This window comes from Alligator sinensis, unplaced genomic scaffold (genome assembly GCF_000455745.1).
Source record: "Alligator sinensis unplaced genomic scaffold, ASM45574v1 scaffold873_2, whole genome shotgun sequence".
Classification (NCBI taxonomy): Eukaryota; Metazoa; Chordata; order Crocodylia; family Alligatoridae; genus Alligator; species Alligator sinensis.
In genome coordinates, this window is record NW_005843033.1 from 99,498 (window position 1) to 122,308 (window position 22,811).

General features: G+C 41.1%; 1 protein-coding gene across 1 annotated transcript in view; it reads left to right on the forward strand.

The window, feature by feature from the left end:
- The window catches only part of GBE1 (1,4-alpha-glucan branching enzyme 1), a 166,793-nt gene that overhangs the window by 69,560 nt on the left and 74,422 nt on the right, over window positions 1-22,811 (forward strand). The window contains exon 10 of the mRNA XM_014526359.2: window positions 1,845-2,016. Within this exon, the coding sequence (XP_014381845.1) occupies window positions 1,845-2,016 (172 nt within the window). The remainder of the gene's footprint in view (window positions 1-1,844; window positions 2,017-22,811) is intronic.

Sequence of the window (22,811 nt, forward strand, 5' to 3'; positions counted from 1 at the left end):
CCGGGGTGTCAGGAGGGCAGGTAAGGGGTGGGGCCAGGCAGGGCAGGGATCAGGTGGCTGGGGGAGTGGGCGGGTCCGGCAGTGGTCCCCCCCCATGGTCCCCTCTCCTCTCCTCCAGCATCCCTTGACCCCTTACTCATGAGCACCAAGGCAAGGGGCCAACCACGGAGACGCTCTGGAAACCAGATCATCTCCCTGGTGGACCCAGCCTCTGGTTGCCTCAGGGCACAGTCTAGAACCATGCCCTGCCCTGCTTTTTTTAGCTTCGGTTTTTTTTAGACCCCTGCATAACAAGGGGTCTAATTTTCTCTCCGTCCTGCAAGTTTGCAGCGTGGGGAACATTTTTTTTCATTCGCATACGTGCCTCTTGCCCCATCGCAAAGCAGGTTTGAGATGGTGCAAAAAGCATGTACACGCTTGTCTGGATGCGCCCAGGGAGCTTACTTTGCCAAACCCTGGAATTAAGAGCAAGTATGCCTGTCTTTTCTCAACAGTTCATTATTAAAGAGTTAACAAGTTTAACTAGTATTCAGATCAGTAAATGAGAACAAAAACTCTCGTGCCTCGGAATCTTTGAGTTCTTGCCTTGTGTTCAGTTCTTCAGGTCCTTCATTCCCCCAATCTTCCACAGGTTCACAATCGCCGATAAACAATCAGTAATGACAACTTTGATCAAGCATATATTAATGAAACAGTTTGGTCTTGAAGACCACTTTCCCTCACCCTGCCCACCCCCCCGCGCTAAGTGAAGAATTTGATACATTTCACATTCATTGGTTAACAAGATTTTAACTAGCATGGTTTTTAGACGTTATCAGTTACTTTTGACTGTTGACACTGATTGTTATTCCTTATGTTAAAAAATGTTTTATGTTTTGTCACAAAACACCAGGTTGTTTTAAAGAGTAGTGGATTTTCCTTACAACCAAATATAGCATAAAAGAAAAAAAGGAACACAATATATTATGTCTGTAAATATTTATTTGTACCTGACCTGCAGTGTTATTCTTCACTTAAATCAAGTACTTGAACAGTTCATTTTGACTTCGTTTTCAGTCTAGTATAGTTTACTTGCTTGTACAAATATTAAGTCAGTGCTGTAGTAGCTTTAACTTTTTGTTTGGGTGAAAGGATTTCCTTTCCCTATGCTACTAAAATGGATAACATATTTACAGTGTTATAACTAAAACTTTACGCAAAGCATCTGTACTTAAAAAAAATCATTTTGGTTTTATAAATGAGAAGTGTTTTTGAAACGGATCAGATTTCCATTTTTGACAATATTTTCAACACCCAATTAAGTTTTTATAAAAGGCTTAAAAATTCAAATGGCCATAGAATGGATAAATCACATGACACTTACACCTACTCAGAAAATCTTGCTGGAATGGTCTCCAAAACAAATCTAATAGAAAACTTCAGCTAAAACAGGCAAAACATGTCTAGTGTTGAACACCATATGTAATGAGGAAACTTATTTAGACTAATTGAATAAAAGTAATAGCTGTATACAATTGCTGATTTTGAACAGAATTCTAAGCCCTTTTTCCAGGTAAAATGCTGAAAACCATCATATTTTAGCTGTATGCAAACAAAATACTGTCATTTTCACTGGAAAATAAGTATATTAAAAACTTTATTAATTTTCCCGTAAGCATGGTTCCAGATACTTTACATAGAAATCTTTATTTCATCACACTTTCTGTGAATTTTGTAAAAGATGGCTTGATTTATAGTGCATTGTAGTTAACTCAATATAATTTATATTTGACCTAGAACATTTTCTTGTAATTGTAAATCAGAAGCACTTTTCACATTTGAAGGTTTTTTTTTCCTTTGTGCAGGCCCTCGTTGGTGATAAGACATTGGCATTCCGGCTGATGGATGCAGAGATGTATACAAATATGAGTGTGCTTTCCCCTCTTACTCCAGTTATTGATCGTGGAATACAGCTTCATAAAATGATTCGCCTCATTACTCATGCACTTGGAGGAGAGGGCTATCTCAACTTCATGGGTAAGTAATCATAGAAACAAGTCTTTTGTACAACATGCTTTGTGATGAAATAAAATAACCTGGAAATGTCCTGAATTTGAGCATTGACGTTTGCAGCTTAAATAGTTTAGATGGCTTGTTTCATTCAAAAGTTTTGTATGTTGTTTCAGTATGTTTAAGTTACAAGGTAATTTAGGATAGGAAAATGAAATACGGAGTAATTCCAGGTCTTTGATAATTTTGTGTGTGTGCTGAACCAATAGCATTAACTAAATTAACCAGTTAAAAAAATTAGACATATACAAGTCAGCAGGACTGGATGATCTTCATCCAAAAATGCTGAAGGAGCTGGCCAAAGTCATTGCAGAACCCCTGGTGAAGCTCTTCCACAATTCATGAGAAGTCCCTGAAGACTGGAAGAGGGCCAATGTTGTTCCCATCCACAAGAAGGGCAGGAGGGAGGACCTGCATAACTATAGGCCAATCATCCTAACTTTCATCTTAGAGAGAATCCTAGACAAGTTCATCAAGGAGTCTATCTGCAATAATCTTGCAGAAGGTAAGATTCTGAATGACAGCCAGCATGGCTTCATTGGAGGCAGGTCTTGCCTTAACAACCTCATCTCCTTCTATGACCTGGTAACTTGCCACTTGAACACGAGAGAGCAGGTTGACATTGTATATCTAAACTTCCAAAAGGCCTTTGATCTAGAATCCCACAATGTCCTCTCAAGAAAATTGGATGATTGTGGGCTTAACTCCGAGACAGTCAGGTGGGTAAGAAACTGGCTGCAGGATAGGACCCAGAGAGTTCTAGTGAATGCATCTGTCATCCTGGCAAGAAGTAGGCAGTGATGTCCCACAGGGGTTGGTGCTTGGTCCAGTACTTTTCAGCATCTTTATCAATGATTTGGATGTGGGGGTGAAGAGCTCACTGGCCAAGTTCACGGACAACACCAAGTTATGGGGAAGCGTGGTCACGCTTGAAGATAGGCTACAGATGCACGCAGACCTAGACAGGCTAACAAGTTGGGTGGATCGGAATCTGATGATTCAATCTCACCTACCCTGGAAATCTTGTTGGGGTCACGTGACCCCCAGTTACCTTTCCTGCTTGGTGCGGGGGGCTGGACCTGATGCTCTTCTGGGGTCTCTTCCAGCCTTACAACCTATGAATCTATAAACTAAAAATACTGTTTTGCATAATAATTCTAGTTTGGCTGTTTTATAGTGGTTAAATGCGAGTATGGCATACACTAAGCTCTATCTTGAAATACTAGGCTCACTTGCATTCTCTTTCATTCTGCTCTCAGGACTTTGAATATCTCCTAGCACACTAACTGATTGCATGTACAATGGTTATTTTTTAGTCACTCAATTATTGGAAAAAAGGAATGGTTTTAAATCATGAAATTTCTGTGTATTCCTTTATTCCCTGCCTATTATTACATAGAATACGTGTAGTGCCAGAAACGCTGGTGGGAAGAAGGCAAAGGTAGCAAATTAGGCATAGTTCTGTGTGGTAGGTAAGGGAAATAGGGTGGCCATTGGACCTGTTTTATACCAGACTGTCCTGTTTTTAAACCCTCTGTCCCCTGTCTGTTTCTAAATCAAGAACAGCCTGCAAAAAGTCCTGTGTTTTAGTTCATTGGTGGAAATACAGGTCAATCATTTGTCCTCATGATTCTATTGGCTGTTCCTAGAGGTAGGCCAGTGCACGGCCAGGAGGAGCAGGGTTCCTAGCCAGGGAAGAAGGGAGGGAGGTGGCCTTTTGTGGTGGCCCTGCTCCTTGCTGCTGATTGGCTGAAGAGGCAGTGGCCCCACCAGTTGGTTGGTTGAGGGGGCCCACCCCTCACCAAGGAGATGTTCTCTATTTTGGGAATATGTCAGTGGCCACCTTAGAAACAGTAGTACAGCGGTATCCAACCTTTTTGAATGTGGGGCCGGATCATGAAATTTTTATCACCCAGTGGGCCGGCAAGCCATATTCAAAGACCTCACAGGAAGCGGCATCACATCCATCCCCCTCACAGGAAGCGGTATCACATCCCTGCCCCCCCCCCCCCCCCCCAGGTGCTGCAATGGGAAAAGAAAGTACAGTGTTTACTTCCATTTCCCATTGCAGCACCTCAGGCCTCAGAAAACAGCTTGGAGGGCCGCATGTTGGGCAAGCCTGCAGTAGTAGACTACAGACACAGGCTTACTTAAGCTTAGTTTAAGAACTTTTTAGATGAAAATGTTTCAATATCCCAGGAGGAAAAAAAAACCCATCAGTACTGGAGCATCCTGGCATGTCACTTGGCCAGCTGTATAACAGTAAAGACAACCTTTCAAAACTAATTGTATTTTTTCTTTTTTTTTTCTGATTGATAACTATGGAATAGCATTATGCTGACATTTCCTTCTTTGTTTCCTCTTGCATAATGTTGCTATGAAGTAGTCTTTTTTTTTTTTTTTTTTAGACCACTTCAGCCTGTTGCTGTGTATAATTTGATGAGCCAAATTTTGTCTAATGATTTTGTGTTGCTTTGTAATGGAAAATAGGATTGAAAACTTCTCCTAAGTTAACATCTTGGTTACTTGTAATAATGGTAAATAAAAACTGAGTAGAATGAAAGTTTTAGAGCTTAATTCAATATTCGTCTTACCTTTTTTAATAATCTATTTTCAAAAGTATTGTTGGATATATTTTGGCTGTTTTTGACCCATGGTAGAATGGCTTAAATTCTGATCACTATGGCATCAGTGACTCTAAGGATTGATCCAGAACACATTCTATATTTATATATAGTGTAATGGCATGCATGACAAAAATGCTGCAAGATGGATTAATTCTTGTTGTTCTCTTCCTTCATGAAATTATGTACTCTTTTAATATGTCATGGAGCATGAGAAGGAATGTTTTGTATGCTTAATTAAGTTCTATATAGCTTGGAAAATCTTTTTTTTTTTTTATGTTCTTGCAGTACTGCTGCCTTGTTGCTGTGACACATAAGTGATAGTATACTATTAAAACAATATTGTTTACTTTACAATTCAGGAAGATTTTCTTACTAGAGCACAGAGGAATGAAGGAAGTAAATATTAATGCAATGTGTAAACCATGACCAAAATATAAGGAAGTGATCTGTTAGTTGATTCTAAACAATATTAGCTAAGGGGGCTTATAAATGTACCTGCTAAATTACAGCTATCACTGCCACAATTGGCATAGTAGAGTTAGAAAAAACACCCGTAACTCAATTTGGCATGTTAAATTTGATGTGTCAGTGCAAGCTGATGGAGAGCTTAAAACTGCACATTCTTGAGTAGTATGAAGGAGATGTTTCTGTGAATATGATGTTCTGTATGTCACAACCCAAAGGGTGTGATTTTTGTTTGTGTGTGCTTCGGCACTGCTAAATTGTTCCCGCTAAATTGCAGCTTCTTTGCACGGTGGAGTTTTCTGCTGCAAAAGAGAACCCCGGTGCAAAAGAATTCCCGCCACCAGTAGCTTTCTTTGCAGGGTACATTTCTTTGTTGCAGCACAGACATGCTCGTTGCAAAGAGTTCCCGCCATTTGTATGCTAATTTGAGCCCCATTATTGGCCAGTTCTAAATTATTCACACGTGGCGGCTAGTGATTGGCTTGCTAGCCGTATAAAAGGCTTGAGTGGTTTCCGCCCAAGTTGGAGGACTCCACGAACACCAGGAGGAGGAGACTTCACGTCTTGTGAAGATCTCTAAGCGCTGTGGATCTTTACGGACCCAGTGCATTTAAAGCAGACAACAGGGGTCTGATCAGCCTCTAGCCTTTCCCCGTCACCGAGCGCAATCCTCGACGTATCCCTCTCCCTGCGCGCAAAAGGATCCACGGAGCCTAGCAAACTTAGTGTGAGTCTATTTCTTGCCAGCTGGAACAACTGACATAGTTGTTCAGACGACCGGACTACCTCTGAGCACAAGTTCCACGGAGCCTAGCAAACTTCGTGTGAATTTATTCAGAGCTCTTTTGTACAAGTACTTTCTTCGGTTGACACGACGGGCTCGCGTGTTTAGAGCCTTCAGCCGGATTGGGCTAGAGTTCACGAGTTTAGAACTCTTGTCCTCCTCTCTTCTTTCCTGTCTGTAACCGCAACTCAAGCAAGTTTTCCTGCCTGCACTGCGACCATCTTCGGTGTAAGTAAAATAATCTTTAAATGAAACCATTACGCATCTGTGACTAATTCTAGCCCGTGCATTCCTTACCGCCGTGCGGTCCCTTCTGACCCCGCGTGCCCGGGCTGCTGGCCACAGCCCGCGTGCGCAAAGACGGGTCCGCATATCGCTCCCGGCTCGCATATGGCGACATGGATGGGACCGGGAGGCGGCCCGCACACTGTATAGTTTATGTAAAGGGAGAAAGGATCCTAATAAATGATGGGAGGTGGAAGGTACAAATGCAGAATGTTTAGTACCTAGGACACACAAAATGCACTTTTGTGTCATTCCATCTAGTCAAGCAAATAGAATGACCAACTGAATGAACTATGTTGGGGGAAGGAGAGGGGTTGTTCTTTTTGTTTATTTTGGTTGTTGTTTTATAATCCTGCCATACCGACTCGGGAGAATGGTCTTAGAGTGTTGAGAATGAGAAGTGGACGCCAACTTCAGACCACAAATGCAAAATGTCTTGAAGTAGCCCACCTTGTGCTTTTTTTCTTCTAAGTACAAAACCCTGACACACGTGTAACTGTGTCGTGCAGGACTTCTATACTGTTTGTGCCCCTAAATCCCATAACTTTCCACATTTTCTTTCATATTACATGCTTCCAAATAGAACATGCACCTTGTTTAGGGAAAATGGAATGAAGAAGAAAATATTTTTCCAAGATTCGACTGTTGACTACAGGAGCAGAGTAAACTGAATGCATTCTTCCGCCTGGCTGCTCTGCCAAAACTATAGTTTTAACTCTCACAGCTGCTGCTGCAGCCAGAAGCTATCACCAATTTGGCAGCAGCTGTGAAGGGGTTAAAACTAACTTTGCTTCTAAAATTTTCCCGTCATCCACAGCTGGCAGAGAAGCAGAGCCCCCAGTAGCCTTTACAGCATCCCCATGCTTTCATTCTAACACAGAAATCATCTTCCCTGCTTAAGATTTGTGCCCTATTTGCAGGCTGATGATGTAGTGGGAGAGGAAGGGGGCTCTGTGTGTGTGCTATGCAAGTAAATGCAATATATTGACTCTACATTCCCATTTCCATGAGTCTAATCTTAGTTAAATGCCAGCATCAGAAGCTGCCTACCGAAGATCTATCTATGCCATCCTGTTTTTCATAGGTTCTGAACCTTGGAGCAGCATACAGAGCAGACCAGTAAAGTGCTTGAGAGAGAGGGTCCTGTGGGATGTATTTGGAAGCAGTGGTAATGATATTAATCTTTCACTCTCCCCCCCAAAAGCTAAAAATCATCATAGCTTTCTCCAAGAGCCCTTCTTTGGATTTTCATATTTTTTTCTCCATTGTAGACATAAATGAACAATTAGTGTTTCTGTAAATTAATAGCAGTCCTTTAAAAAAAATCATCTTAATATCTGGTCCTTTCTGACTTCTGTTTTCCTCTCACTTTCCCCTATCTCGTATTACAGTAGTTTCACTCATTGATGCATGAAAACTTGAATGCAAATAGGATGATTTTGTCATTTTAGAAAATTGGTCTCCTTGTAATACAAAAGATTGGGAGCATTCCTTCCTTCTGTCTCCTGTATTTCAGCTCTGTCTACAACTTTGCAATTCAGCTCTGTCTACAACTTTGCAATACTCTCTACGGTTTTAGATGCCCATCTGGCTTTGAAGGCTTGGTTTAGGAAGAGAAAAATGCATATGCTTATCTGAAAATGAGTCTGACAACCCAATAATATTCTGCATTGATGTACATATGCTCCCTGAAAAAACAGTTTACAGATGAGGCAGGGATTCTTTCATATGTATTATGTAGCATGTGATGTCTAGAAATACGGGCCCACTGCTGTGAAGTACTGGCCAGGAGTTTTTAGTTACCAATATTTCATTTCTACCCTCACACCAGGCCGAAATGCTGTTCAGATACTGTGATGGGGTGAATGGATTTGAGCTCCATGCATAAAGTCTTTAGGGGCACAACCTTACTTGTAATGTTCTTCTGTTGGTTGTCAGGTTGGTAGCATAACAATGCACAAACCTGACATCTGTATCTTTCCATGTTACACAATTATTCAAAAGTGTAAAGATATTGACCAAATGTGATTTTTCAGTTTGCTCCTAATAACAAAAAAAGAAAAGAAAGGCGGAATAATAATCACTCATGTTTGAGGATACAAGCATTTCTAGCTTTGGATTTTTTATTTATTTGTTTATATCCAGAGGTGTGTATTCCTGTACATGATTGTATCATAACTGGAATACTTTATGAATAGAATTATAAGATAATTCAGGAAAAAAATAGATGAAGAGGAGTGGGTAGGGGAAGAAATGAAACTTAGGTTTGTGTGTACAGTACAATTGCTTTCGAAAGGTGTATTAGCTCACACACTATTTCAATCTTATTAGAGTTTTGAAACTAGTGAAAAAATCCGGTATCTTTTCTCGTTTTTTTTTTCCAATACTTATTTCCTTCCTTGTAGATATTTGATTTCTTTTTGTGTATTGAGATGTTTCCAAGAATCTGATATTCCTAGCATACAAAATCTAGGTTAGCATAGTCAAAATGTTCAGTGAATCTCTGTCATTTTGTTTTCTACTCATGTACCACCAAGGGACCTCAGCAGCAATCAGGGCTCTGTTATGTTATATGCTATGCAAACAAGTAAACAAGAATCCCTGCTGCAGAGCATTCGCAGACTTGGATTTAGACAGTATGCAACATGTCAATGAGCAGACCAGAGGTGGAGACAGGTTTAATTGCATCAGATAGTCGCAAGGGATTCCCAGTGTAACCAGTAAGAGAATAAATCAGTGTTTTTAACAACTGTTCCTCCATCTTTGTGCATGGTCTTATGCAGATGGCCTTAGATTCATTCCATTTTATAAAAAATAGCCTAGGCAAAGAAACTGCAAATGTTTAAAAAAATTAAATATAGGTAGCTCCTAGATAGGTTAATCGGTATAAGACCTTGTTTTGAAAACCTTGGGATGAATTCTTATATTATACTGAAGATCTCTTTAAAAATGAAGTCCAGTCATTCAGTTCCTGATACGCAAATTGTTATCAGCAATTGATGTAGTATAGTCAGAGGTGTGCATTGATTTGTGATAGCTCAATACATGCAGTAAAAAAGTACCAGACCACACACACTAGCTTTTTAATATTATTTTGGACAGAAGGTAGAGACTTTACTTGCTGAGAGTCCTCACTAGGAGTTGATGTTAGGTTTTTCAGTGGTCAGCAACTGTCATGATTGTTTAACAAATTAACAGCAAGTTACAAAAATAATAATGGTCAATGACATTATGGTCATGTGTGCACAGTATACATACACAAACATTATGGGTGTGTCCCACATTGGGACTGGGTCTCATTGGGCTGGACTTTGTACCAATCCAAACAAGATGGTTGCTCCCTTGGGAGTTTAAAATGGAAATATGCAAACAGATGAAGTTCAGGGTAGAGAGCAAACTTTTATGAGCAACCAAATATGAAAAAGAACTGGTATAGCTTTGTCCCCAGGTTTATTGATTATTCTATTTAATTGTGGGTACAGGTAGAGAGTAAGGGATTAGGAAAAGATAGAAGGGAAACAGTCACAGCTGTCCAGCTATGATGTGCTTTGAAGACAATCTGCCATGAAAGCTTTAAAGAAACAAAGAAAATCAAAGCAAGCTGCAATGTTCCTATGATCTGCACCTACAACTCTTACTTTCACGGAATGCAAACAGATATAAAGTTACTTTAAAAGTTAGGAAATAGCAGTGCCTGATGAGCAGGAGAATGAATTACTTTACTTTCACAGCAAAGTCAGAAGTCCCACAGCATTCTGACAATCTTACAGGATTATACTTCAACTGCTGTGAATCCTTGCTTAGCATTTTTAGGAATCAGCGTGGCAAAGCTTGCATTTTAAACTCTGTTCTGAGCTGGTGTTGACGTATTTACACTCATGAAATGTAGGGGTTTTTTTTCATGTTTGTTTTATGTCCTAAAATATAGATGAAATAAACATCAGTGGCCCTAGAGATAAAACAGTATCAGTATAACCACAGAATTGTCCTCTCTGGCAATCAAGTTATGCCGTTCTGTGTCCAGAATAAAAATGGCATGACCACATTTTTAATGAAATAGAAATTTTACTTTAAAGCAGACAGGATATTTTTAAAGATTAAAAGCTGGATTCTATTTTCTACTAGTAAGTGTTACTGTTAGCTGTATTCCCATACCCTTGATCTCTCTGACCATTCACTAAAAAAAACACACTGTTGAATTTCACAATTCTGTAAAGGCAAGAAGTATTATAAATCCTAAATATTTTAAGCTTTTTTATTTCAGCCATTACCAGAAAAATGAGAGCATTCTTACGTAGTTGATCTTTGCTTTTCCATTCCGTCCTTTTCAATGATACCAAAAAAAATTATTTAAATTGGTTGCAATGGTTTTGATGAGATGGTTAGTATCACTCAGCACTTTGTGCAGTTAATATATAATGTAATATATTGGGAGGAGACAGATTTTAAAAGGTTTTTCTAATCAGGTTCAGGATTGTAAGACAGAATTACTAATGGGTAACAATTTTTAGCCATTAAAGTAGTAAAGAAGTATTAAAGATGTGAGTGTTTGTGAAACTTTGAGACGCATTCTGGGTTTTGAAAACGAACGTGGCACACGTACATTCAAAATAATCTGTTTAGAACCAGTTGAGCAGATGACTGGTTCATTACCCTATTAAAGAGCAACTAGTCTGAATATTTTGTTCTATTAAAGTATGTGCAAACATTACATTTCTACTGATGGAATTGCAGTGAGCAAACCTTCAAGCATTTTCTGCTGGACCAAAAATGGTTAGTCCGGAAGGAACTTCTGTTGCGTCTCACAAAAGATGCTTCTGGTAGCGCTTCTGCTGGCTGAATGAATACTTATACAGTTACCTGATCACCGTGCTGTCCTCCAGCATCCCAGTGAGCAGCACTCCTCTATCCTCTCCAGAGAGAGTCTGTGGCTGGCTAAATGTCTCTGCTCTGGCTGAGTTAGAGCAAACCCCTGATCCTTTCAGTGTTGGGCCTGGAAAACCCAGATCCTCTTCACAGACCTGCAGCTGACAATGCCCCCAACTGGCCCCCTGGCTTTAAATGTTTTCCCCCTAAGAGCCCAGAGGCCAGGAACCAAAGTGGGAAAGCTGTCCCCGTCCAGACCAGAGCCCCCCATGTGAGGAGGGGGCAGGGGCTTTGACCTGCTGTTCCAGTTCTCTGCCCTCCCCCGCCATTCCTTCCTGTCCCTTCCTTCCTTCCACTCCATGGGGGGGAGGGGTGCAGATGCTGGCTTTTATGTGTCCCACAGAGGAGATACTCCCCCAGCCCCAAGTGGCACTTTAGAGCTTTGGGACTGCATGTGGACTGAAATGCCACAGGAGGATAGAAGGTCCCCTCCTCTGAGACTTGAGAGCCCCCAGCTCTGGCCATGGCCATGGGGCTTCCTGTGGCCAGAACCTCAGGAGCACTGTGGCTAAGTACAGATAGTCCAAAAGCCCAAGGATCAATTGATTCAATCTCTGCAAGTTTCTCTAAACTGCATAGATGAAATTGATAAGCAAGTGAACTGATGTTCACTTTTCAAACAGGAAACGCAGTCAGACCCCTGCAGTGGCCCATTATCAGTAGTTGGGGGGTGCAAGAGCATGCCTTCCAGCCTGCTGGCCACTGCAGAGAGCTGGAACTGCCCGATTCCCCCAGCAATGCCCTCCCTCAGCCTGTTGATTGGCTGAGCAAGGGCTGGGGGGAGAAACCCACCCCTCCAGCTTGGCACCAGATCCCAAGCCAGGAGCAGCCCAATGCACGGGCAGCCAAAGCAGGGCTGGACTCTCCTAGCCATTCCCCATTCTCAGCCTCAGGTCTGGCTGAGGGACAGGGTTGGGGGGAGAAGCCATCAGTGGGGCTTGGCTCTGCCCCCAGAGCTAGGAGCCTTGTCCTGTTCTCAGCCAGCTGGGAGGCTGAGAAGGGGGCATGGCTGGAGGATTCCAGCCCTGCTTCTGGCTTTATGGGGTAGAGCCAAGCCCTGATGCAGGCTTCTCTTCCCCCTACCCCTCAGCCAGCCCAGAGACTGAGGAAGGGGTGTGGCTCCTAACTCCTGGCTCTGCGGTAGGAGCCAAGCCCCAGTGCTGACTTCCTCCCCAACCCCCCCACAACCTCAGCCAGTCCAGAGGCTGAAAAGGGGATAGCTAGGGGACTCCAGCCCCACTCCCAGCTCTGGGGGAGCAGAGCCAAGACCCCTTGCTGCAGGCTTCCCCCCACCCCTTTAGCCAGCCCAGAGGCTGAGGAGGGGGCATGACTCTTGGATCTGGGGGTGGAGCCAATCCCTGGTGCAGACTTCTCTCCCCTCCCGAGGCTGAGGAGGGAGGCGTGGTTCCCCAGTGCGGGTTTCATCCCCCGCCTCCCACTTCAGCCGGCCAGACAGCTGAGAATGAGGTGTAGCTAGATGACTCCATCCAGGCTCCCCGCTTGGAGGTGCACCCATGCCCCCTGCTGCAGCCCCCCCCACCCGCCTTGCCTCTGCCAGCCCAGAGCCTGAGATGGGGGTGTGACTCCTGACTTCCAGATCTAGTGGCTGGAGTCAAGCCCCTGATATAGGCTCCCTCCCCCCTCCCCAGGCCACCAGCACCAAGCTGGAGCTCTGGTTTCCCCCCCTCCTTCCCTGGCAGCACCTGGCAGTGGGGTCCAATGCCAGACCAGGGAGGAGGGGTTACCCCCAGCCCCTTCTCAGCCACCTGGAGGAGTAATATTGCTCTGGTTAGGGAGCAGCAGGATGGTGCTGACTTTTTTTTTTCTTTTTTTTATTTTTTCTTTTTTTTTCCTCATGATATATTAACAACCACAGGCATGCAAAAATTACAAGCAAGGCCACAAAAATATAAGATTGGCTTAAAACAATGGGGGATAGAGATTGGATCTTTTCCAATTTGGGTGATTCTCAGCCTTTATATTGCTATATGCTTCCAAGTTTCTTTGATACTATTGTATGGTAGTATATGAGACACTTTTCTTTCTTTCTTTTTAAATAAAAAATTTAGATTATTTTTGTAGCCTCTTAATTCCACCATCAGTGGCTTTAGTCAAAACACCAGATGTTATGAGACTCCCAAGAGTTGGTATATACTAGTTTTATCCAAACTGTTTTTCAGTTCAAATATTGCATAGTTGACTTGTTGTAGGAACTGTTACATTTTTAATAATTTTCTCAGCCTGGAAAATTAAAATCAATTGTATTTCACTTTTGTTTTGTCCTCTTCACTTCCAGGCTCTCAGTGCTTCCTTGTTTAGTTTGCAAACACTGCAGGAAAATACTTTGTTTTAAAGTTAGGTTTGAAACTTTAAAAAGATAGTATTAAAGGTCTTCCAGGTTTAGAAAAGTTTACTTAAACTAATTTAATACCAAATTTGAGGAGTCTTTTTTTTTTGTCTGTCAGTTAACATATAAGTACAGTATAGATCATTCTTCATCACTTCAACATATTCTTTTATTGCTAGCAGTTACTGTTATTAAAATGAAAAAAATGAACCAGGATTGTTTCTTTGCTCAATGAGCCATTAAATATATAACAATGTAGAATAATAAGTACATACTTACTGTACTGTAGTTAATGCATCAAAATATCAGTTTATCTGTAATAATGAAATGCTTTAAAAGGTTGTATTTTATAAATAGATTTTTCTGAAACACCTTGTAAGAAAAAAATTACTGTGAAAGATGCATTTTTGTTATACATAAGACTTTTGTTGATGCTCTCAAGTGAGTCTTTTTATAACAAGTATATAAAATGGCTTTGTAGACCTACTAATTTTACTTGTAATAGCTCCTTAGAGAAAAAGCAGTTCAGTTTGTTCCTTTATTTTAAGTGGGTATATAACAATCTCCTGGGAAAGTTTTCAGCCAAGACTTTGGCATATTGCTGTTTTTTTCAGGGTTGTGTATTTGTTATATTTAAGATGCCTAATTTACAGGTTTTTACAAGTAATATTACTACAGGTACTCTAGGATCCTTGAATAAAAGGTGTTTTGCAATCCAAAAAATAAAGTAGACTAGCACCAGATGCCACCCAATTGCACAGGAAATCTGTGGCAGAGACAAGAATGGAAATTTTTACCCCTTACAGCCATTTCTGAGGCTGAAACAAAAAAAAAAAAGTTAATTCCCCTTCAGCCCACTTTGTTGTTGTACATGCATGTTTCAGAGAACAATCTTTTAGGTTGCTCATTCTTTCTGGCCATGGAATACAATTTTTTTTCATGTAGTAACATCTTCTTCTCCCATACTTTATGATGAAGTTTGGAATTAAGTTGATTTTGATGATTCATTACCTTATTCATGAGAATCACAAATGGCATTCCACAAATCAGAAATAACAAAAGATGCCATCACTGGAAACATTTTACCTGTTGCCAAACTGGCAGAATAAAAAGCCTGAAATATTTTTGTCTGTACTACAATTCTCTCATGTGTAGGGTCCATATTATTAAAAAAAGAAGAAGAAAAGCAAGCTGTATAATAACATGCACAATAAGATAGGTCAAGATTTTTGTGGGTGGTATCTTTAACTGGAGCAAGTGCATGACTTGAATGAACCAACCAGGGTTGTTGAACTTCAGTGACTGGGGGCCACACACTGTATGTGTCACAATGTGGAGAGCTGCACACTATACAGGCAATGGTAGTTCAAGCCAAAGTCTCTCTCTTCAGTCCCCCATTGTACACAGGCAGCTTCCCCCTTGCCCTCCCCCACCGCTTCACCACATAGGCAACCGCCACTGCCCACTGCTGCATGACACATGAGCACCTCCCAACCCCATCACGCACACACAGCTCCTCCACTCTTGACTGCTCCAGAACATGCATAGGCAGCTTCCCCACTGAACTATGCTGCGACCTCCAAGAAGCCAAGATGCCCTGCCCTCTGGGCAGGCATAAGAAGTGGGCAAACTCTGCAGATTAACAACTTGTTGGTCAAAAATTGGACATCCCTGGAATAGACTGAGATACAGACTGGTGTGTCTCACTCTGTTCAAACTAAATGCACCCCTTGTTAGACTTAAGACACCCCTTGGAAAATGTCAGATCTTAGTTTTCACTCTTCTTTTGTGTGTGGAAAAATAATAGAGAAATTCTTCGGACCCCCTATGTATGCTACATGTATACTGCGACTAATGTGGTAATTGTGGTAAAAATGACACCAAGTTAAGGTGCCATAAAATGGCAAACAGACCATGAAGTTGCTCTACATACAATGTAGAATAATTTGGCAGATTTGTATGGCAATTTAAATTGAACACGTGGCTGGGATGACAATCGCTGATTGTCAGCTTAGACCAAGGACCACACTAGGGCTCATAATCTCTGCTTCCCCCTGCATGGGCAATTAAGGTGTGATTTGAGACTTGATTCCCAATCCCAAAATCAGGCCTCCTGCCATGCACATTTGGCACAAGAGGAGCCACAGTTGTTGCGATCAGGTATCAGTACCCATGGCATATTTAATGGAAGTTGGTCAAAGGCCTCTATTTCAAAGACCTCATAAAAACTACAGCAGGTCAGAACATTTCTAATGCTATGGATTCCTAGCTGAAATCTCTGGGTTTATGTTGTAAACCATATTTGCACACCTAACAATGTTACCATTGTGTGACACCCTGTAGTATCCTTGAAAATATCTCAAGGTACTGAGAAACATTGGGGTAGACTATTGCAGTCATGCAGTTGGTCTAATAAGAGAAATCTCCCACAAAAGTTCTTGCCTTTTACATATTTCCTGCACCAACATGGCTGCAATATCACGCCAATACAAACTGCAAGTTTTGGCAGTAACTGATCTTTGTAATCCAAATAAAGGATAAGAATCACAAGTGATGATCTAGTATTCCCAGGACTGAATGTTCCTCCAAAGCTTGGCCTGCTGAAAGGAGGAGACTGCTCAGATGTTCTCCTTGCCTTTCCCTCATCACCACTTCCTTACCCATTGGAACTCTGATACTATCAAGGACTGGTGATTGTTGATATTTGATCAGGTAAAACAAATTAATTGCTGAGATCCTGAAAGTTGACAGCAAATAATAGGAGTCTGTCTCCACCTGTATCTCCTGTTTCTTATTACTATCAATTCACACATCTAATAATCACTAGTAGGCCAGAATGGTCTTGATAAATCCTGGCTAAGACTTTCTAAGAAAGAACAAATAGTTCTACCTTGCTGATTTTTTTTCAGTTTGCCAAAACCCTGGCCCTTTCAAGGCTAAAAGATAAATTAAGTTTCCCAGTTAGCCTCAAACAAAACTCAAGTTAGTTGCTAAAACAAAAGGGAGGAAACAAATTGGAGCAGGGGAAATTCAGGGCTAAAGGAAATGAACTCCCACTTATTTCCTGAAGAATTGTGATCTTGAGCCATGGTGGAACAGCTGACTTTTTATGCAAGTTTCACTGAATAGTAGATGCATGCGTGCTAAAATGGATGGATTTATAGGATTAATTCATGGACTTTTAGGAATTTGAAATTTAGTTCACCTTAATAGTCTGGTTTAAAAATGGAAAGACCATCTAGAAATGTTCACTGTGGTGCCACTGGAATCTAAAGAGATATCTTTACTATTTCCAACACTTCTTATTTCCACAGGCCTTCCTAGCTGAACATCTGTACTTTGTTCTCTGTCTTAATCTTCCAAGGTCATCAATCTGACAACTTTCTCAGCCTCATAAATCCAATAGCATATGAAGTTAAACAACTCCGTAGTTAAGCTTGCATTGGAATCTCTACTTCAAGCAGGAATAAAATTCTTCTGTCTTGCACTTTAATAGTTTAATTCAGTCTGCAGATTTTGTTCAATAACTCTTCAAGGGAAAACATATTTTCTGTACATTTTTAAAAGAACTGATAACTTTTTCCAGAGAAAACACTTTACAATGCACTTTTTTAACTGTTGGCTTGTCTTCTCGCATTTGTTTGGGATCCTTTAACTTGAAACACAAATGTTAAACAGACTTAAAATTTTGTTCAGTAATTTATCTTTACAATTGCTCAGTCATGGGCTAGATATTGTGACTCGAAATAAATTATTGCTATAATTTGTCACAGCTCAATTGAGTTTTGGAAAAAAAGAAAAACTAGAAGCACATTTATCAGAGCAACACTTTTCTGTATGTCAAGAGACTTAATGGAAAAAGTATTTTTACAGAACAGTCTGGGAGAACTATCTGTTCTATGATTGATACATGGGAAAGGGGCCAGGTGAGCAAAACTGAGAAAAGTCAGGCATGTTTAGGAAGAGGAATTGGGAGATGTTGCTTGGTATGTGTGCCTGCCTGACCTCGAACATCTTGTCCTGCATGGCTTTGATCCGGGTGCACATCAGTATCCGCCCCGCCATCGCAGCACCTCAAGGAGGTGTTTACTCGTGATGCAGTCTGCCCCTTTCTCGCCTGCCACGACTTTGAATCTTCTTCAGTGGGGGGCTGGGTACTGCTTGGGCTCCCTCGCTGGCCACTCGTTCCACCGGCAGTCTTCTGCGAGGCTCCACCTCCCCTCTACCTTGCCCTATACCCAGCTTGGCAGGCCACTGTTGGTCCTGTGGCCACTCTCCCACACGATGGATGTCTCCTAATCTTTAGGTGCACCTCTCCTCCCAGTTCGCCTCTCTTCCCTCTACACTCAACCCCTCCTGACTTGGGGAAACACAATATACTTTACAAAAAAAACCTCCACCAGCACCACATGTTCCTACCTCACCCGAGGTATACCTCAATACTCATATCTGGCCTCCAGGGCCCACTCCTGTCTTCCCAGCACCTCCTTCCCGCTTAGGGGCTATCTAAGCTCCCCCACCGTGGTTATAAGACCTCAGGGTCATCCCTGGTCTCTCTCGTCTTCGCCCCTTTGGCCCTATGTAACGTTGCCCTCTCTCTTTCTGGGCCTCCTCATTAATGTTGCCCTCTCTCTGGGCCTTCTCAGTATCATTGTCCTCTCTCTGGGCCTTCTCAGTATCGTCGCTGTCCCTGGGGCATACCCTCGGGTCCCCCAGATCCCTCCACCGTCCCACCTGTTTGGAAGCTGGAGGGAAGACCAATGCCTCCCCCTTCTCTGCGGAAGCTGCCGGGCTTGGGGTCTCTTCAGCCTCTGTCTTCCTTCCCCTCCTTTCTCCATACCAGAGCTCCTGCCCCGAGTGCGGGTTTATCTTCGCCACTGTCAGCGGCTCTGCCCTTGCTGTGTGAGGCATCAGATCCTCTTCTGTTGGGGATCACCGTTTCTCGCTCCGCTCTGGGCCTCCGGCAGACCCCTCCAGCTGGGGTTTCTCCCGGCATCTGTTCCCCTGCCTCTTTGGGGGCTGTCCTTTTTATCTCCGCCGACCGGTAATTGCAGCTGACGTCACCGGCCAGCCGCAGCTGTATGAAAGCGCAGCTGATGGCTCGCGCGGCTTCCTCCCGGTGCTCCTGCTTCGCCGCGGGTTTCGCTGCAGGTGAGTACTCTTTCTTAATTTTATTTTATTCCCTCAGTTCGTCCCCCGACTTCTGCTCCCAGGGTTCCCCCCTTGACCTTTTGGGTCCCCCTGTTTGTCTCTCCCTGTGACAGTATGATTGAAGTAATAGGCCTTGTACATGCTTACCTTGTCCTGCCAGTAGAAGATGGCAGCCTCTGGAGGACATGCATACCCAGGTGCTTTTAGCATTTCCACGGGACTTCTACAAGGCTCCATTTAGCAGCTGTGCTGCTGAAGCCTAAAATTCACTGTGCAAAGCCTGAAGGGACTGTAGCCGCTGGCAGAAAGTGCTCCTTTTGAATGCTGCCAGGTGGCAATAGCTAGCATAACTCAAGCTGAAAGGAGGTTTCTGCTGCCACAGAGAAGCTTTGGGTTACAACCTCAACTTCTTTAAATGTGAAAACTACATATTGCCTTCACTAGAATTGTACTTTCTCTTTCATTCTAATGAACTAGAGGCATTTCCCCATTCCACCCATATTGTGGACTCACCCCAACTCTTGGCATGTGTATGTTTAAAAAAAAAAAAAGGAATTGATTTGGCTCACAATTTCCTTATTTCTAATTTTTATATGATTTAATGATTGGGTTTATTTGTTTGGTTTCTTCTGTAACAGGAAGTTTGTTCCTCTTTTGAATGTCTGTTGGCTTCTTAGAAAATGCAGGTGGCAACCAAAAGGGAGAAAACTGCAATAAGTCTACACTTTCAACTGGACTGGAATAGCCAGGGTCCCCACTAATAGATCCAGCATCCATCAGAAAGTTCATTTTCTAGTACTGTCCAGCTTTTCCTAAATTTTCTTCAACTATAGTGCTTTCTCAATATTTTTTGCTTACCACAGACATGACTCAGACATCAAGAGGATGCAGGTTTTTGTATTTGTTTTTTTTGTTTGTTTGTTTGTTTGCAGATTGGACTCAGTAAAATTAGGATAAACAGGTAAATAAACAATTACTACCTGGGAAAAAATTAAGATTCAAAGTTACCAATAAAAAGGTGTGTATAGGTAGGAGGGATATGCCAGATATGGCCACTATCTTATCCCTACCACCGATCCCATTTTCCAATTGTAGTTTATTGTTCTCTTTGTAAATTCATACAGTTTGCTTAGGAATAATATATAGCAATATTTAGCTAGTACATCATTAATTGAAGCAGGCTCAGCTCAGTCTAGAATCTGAGTTCTCATTTATCAAGGATGTTTCACCAATAACTGCAAACGTAGTTGTGGAAGGGGGGGGGGGGGGGGGCGATATAGTCGTGGGAGGTGGGGGGGGGGGGGGGAGTAATATGTCAATCTAACTACCAGCAAAACATTGCTGATTTAAAAGGATTTTATGTAGAAGTCATTTTAATTATGTTGTGACAAAAAGATTTGATACATTATTTTAGTATTTCCATTCTGAGAAAATAAGTTAATGAATAAAAAATTATGTTGATGTGGGAGAATTAAAATGAGAAGTATGAATTAGGAAAACAATTCCTAAATTAAACTTCAGGTATTTAAAAAGGCAATATGAATTTTTCAATTCTTAAGCAAATACTTAATTTTTTTAATTGTTGAAGTATATAAAGAAATGTACCTTTTTCTCTGAAACAGTCATTTTCTCAGAGTAAAGCTTCATGAGTGAACTTGTTTAAATAGTGGCTTGCTATTTTTTAGTAGTTGTCTGTTATATTTTAACAGCATTTAGAACATTTAAATATGTTTGATTAAATTAATAGACACATTTTATCCTAAGTACAGCCCTAATCTTAGTTTATTTTCAAAGGTTTCATTTGCTTGGAGAAGGGAATTCTATTTCTGCTTTTCCCCAAAAGCAACTGTTTTCTCTAGACTTTGTCCAGTGGAATTGGTATCTTAAACTTTATGCTTGTATTACTTCCCCCTCCCCCCCCCTCCGTTTGACCCCATCATAATTGATTTCTACAAGTGACAACTGTTCAAAATATAGAGTCGGTCTGCCCAAATTAAGTACAATAATAGTATAGTTCTTGGGTAGTCAGACAACTGGTGATCACATTAAGAGAGGCAGGAGACTAAGCAAAATGTAAAATACAGTGTCCTGATAGTCAGCAATGAGTTTTTGAGATAACTAGCCAATAGCGATTAAAAATTTGTTGTACCTTTCTTTTCATTTGAACTTTGCATTTGTACTTTGTGCCATTCACTACTCTAAAAGCTGGAAGCCAAAGGGAGAAATATACATTTTGCACATTTTGGCTGATGACACTCTAAAGAGTCCTTACAGCCTCATCATCAAAAGGCATGGTTTTGGGAGACAAATGGCCAGGATCTGTCTCAAGTCATCCTACCTATGGTAGAAGTGTTTGCTTGAAAGACAGAGAATGGACTAATGTCACTTAAAAGACAGTGCATCTTGCAAATCTTCAGAGGCATTTAAAGCTCTTTCCTCAAAGTGTTTTCAAGTCAAGGAGATAAATGGGGCAGGAGGCAGAGAGTGGGTGGAAGATAAAACATTTGGCATCATGCAAAAAGTGGACCCTTCACTAGAGTTGCTTCTCAGATATAGAATATGATAACACTTGGTTAGTCCATACATAAAATAGTTAAGATAAAGCATTTAAACTTCCTAGTTGATCAGGAGAAAAAGCACCTTTATATTTCCCCATCTCCTTGTACACCTATTTTTTTTTCTCTATCCCTTCCCCTGCTTTAAACTGGCTACCTGATTTTAAATTCCTTCTCACTAAAATGTATATTCTTCCCATGCTCCCCAAGCACCCATTCAAAATGTAAGGCAGACTCCACAGCAGAATTGTTCTCTAATCTTACCATTTTAGTAAGTATTTTATAAATCACTTTGCTACAAATAAAATAAAGAAAGAAAAAAGATACTGATAGGACCATTTTTTCTATACTTTGGAGCTTCCTTTATCTATGGGAGCTGAGTTTCATTTTAGTTTCCAAAGCTATTGCCTGGCTATTGATGGGCTATCTGTAAACCTGTTAAATTGACTTTTTCTTTTTTGTACCTTCTTTCTGCTCTCATCCATTTTTTTCTCAGTTGTGCAAACACTGATTAAATGTACACGTTAATCAAGACTATCTTTAAATTACACTTGTAAATCTAGCTTATCTGTTTATCTCAGTACTTATAATAGCCCCCATGTCTTCAATATTCTCATTTAATTGCATACCGCATCTTTCTAATATATGGTGTTAACATTATGAGAGATAGTAACATTCTAGCTGCATTATCTTCAGGTACTGAAACAAAGGTAATGCTGTCTGAAGGACTAACTCTATGCTATTAAAAAAAAAACCTGTTTCTTTTCTGAAAGTCTAATGACTACATATTTTACTGTTTAAAGCTTATTGTTTCTGTGATGATGCTCATGTTCAGCATAATCAATTAAATTCATGATTTACTATTAATGTTAAGAGCAAAACTTATATTGGGGCTGATTTCTCATTTACCTGAAGACCTCTTTTTATGCTGCCCTGCTAATGTAAAGGTCCATTAAACTAGATATATATGGTAAAATATACTGCATACATTTTCACTTTTGGCTGTTTTTTTCCCCCTGTTTCTATCCCCCCCCTACACCCCCCCCCAACTTAGAGGTGTAAAGAGGACATAATGTCCAGTCCAGACTTGCTTTTTACAAAAGATTCTTTTTTTTATTACCTATAATCAGTTTGGGATATAAATATAATATAAAAATACACTTTAAACTCCATACCATCCAAAGCTCCATAATCCATCTGCATAAGATTCACACAAATGTATTATATACTTGCTTTATCCACTAGGAGCTGAGGCAGTGCTGAAAGGCTAATAACTATCCTTGCAGAGGCACTACCACTTGCCTGCACATGATTTCCTAACTGGTATGCTCAATCTAGGTCTCGCTGGTATGCTTGGTCTCATTTTTATGTAACTTTGAAGGCTGCCTGAACATTATCTTCTGTTACATTTCTTCTTCACCTTTTCCACCCGTCTCTATCCCAAGAAAACTAATGATGAAAGATATTGGTACCTCAGTACAGAAAATAGTATTAGTCAATGCCAAAATGGCTTTGGAGAAAGGAGCTAACAGTAAGGGTCACTTACATATAAGCAACCCTAGTGAAATTCTCATAGAAAGATTTAAGGATTTTATATGGTAATTGAACCCAAAGTCATTAAG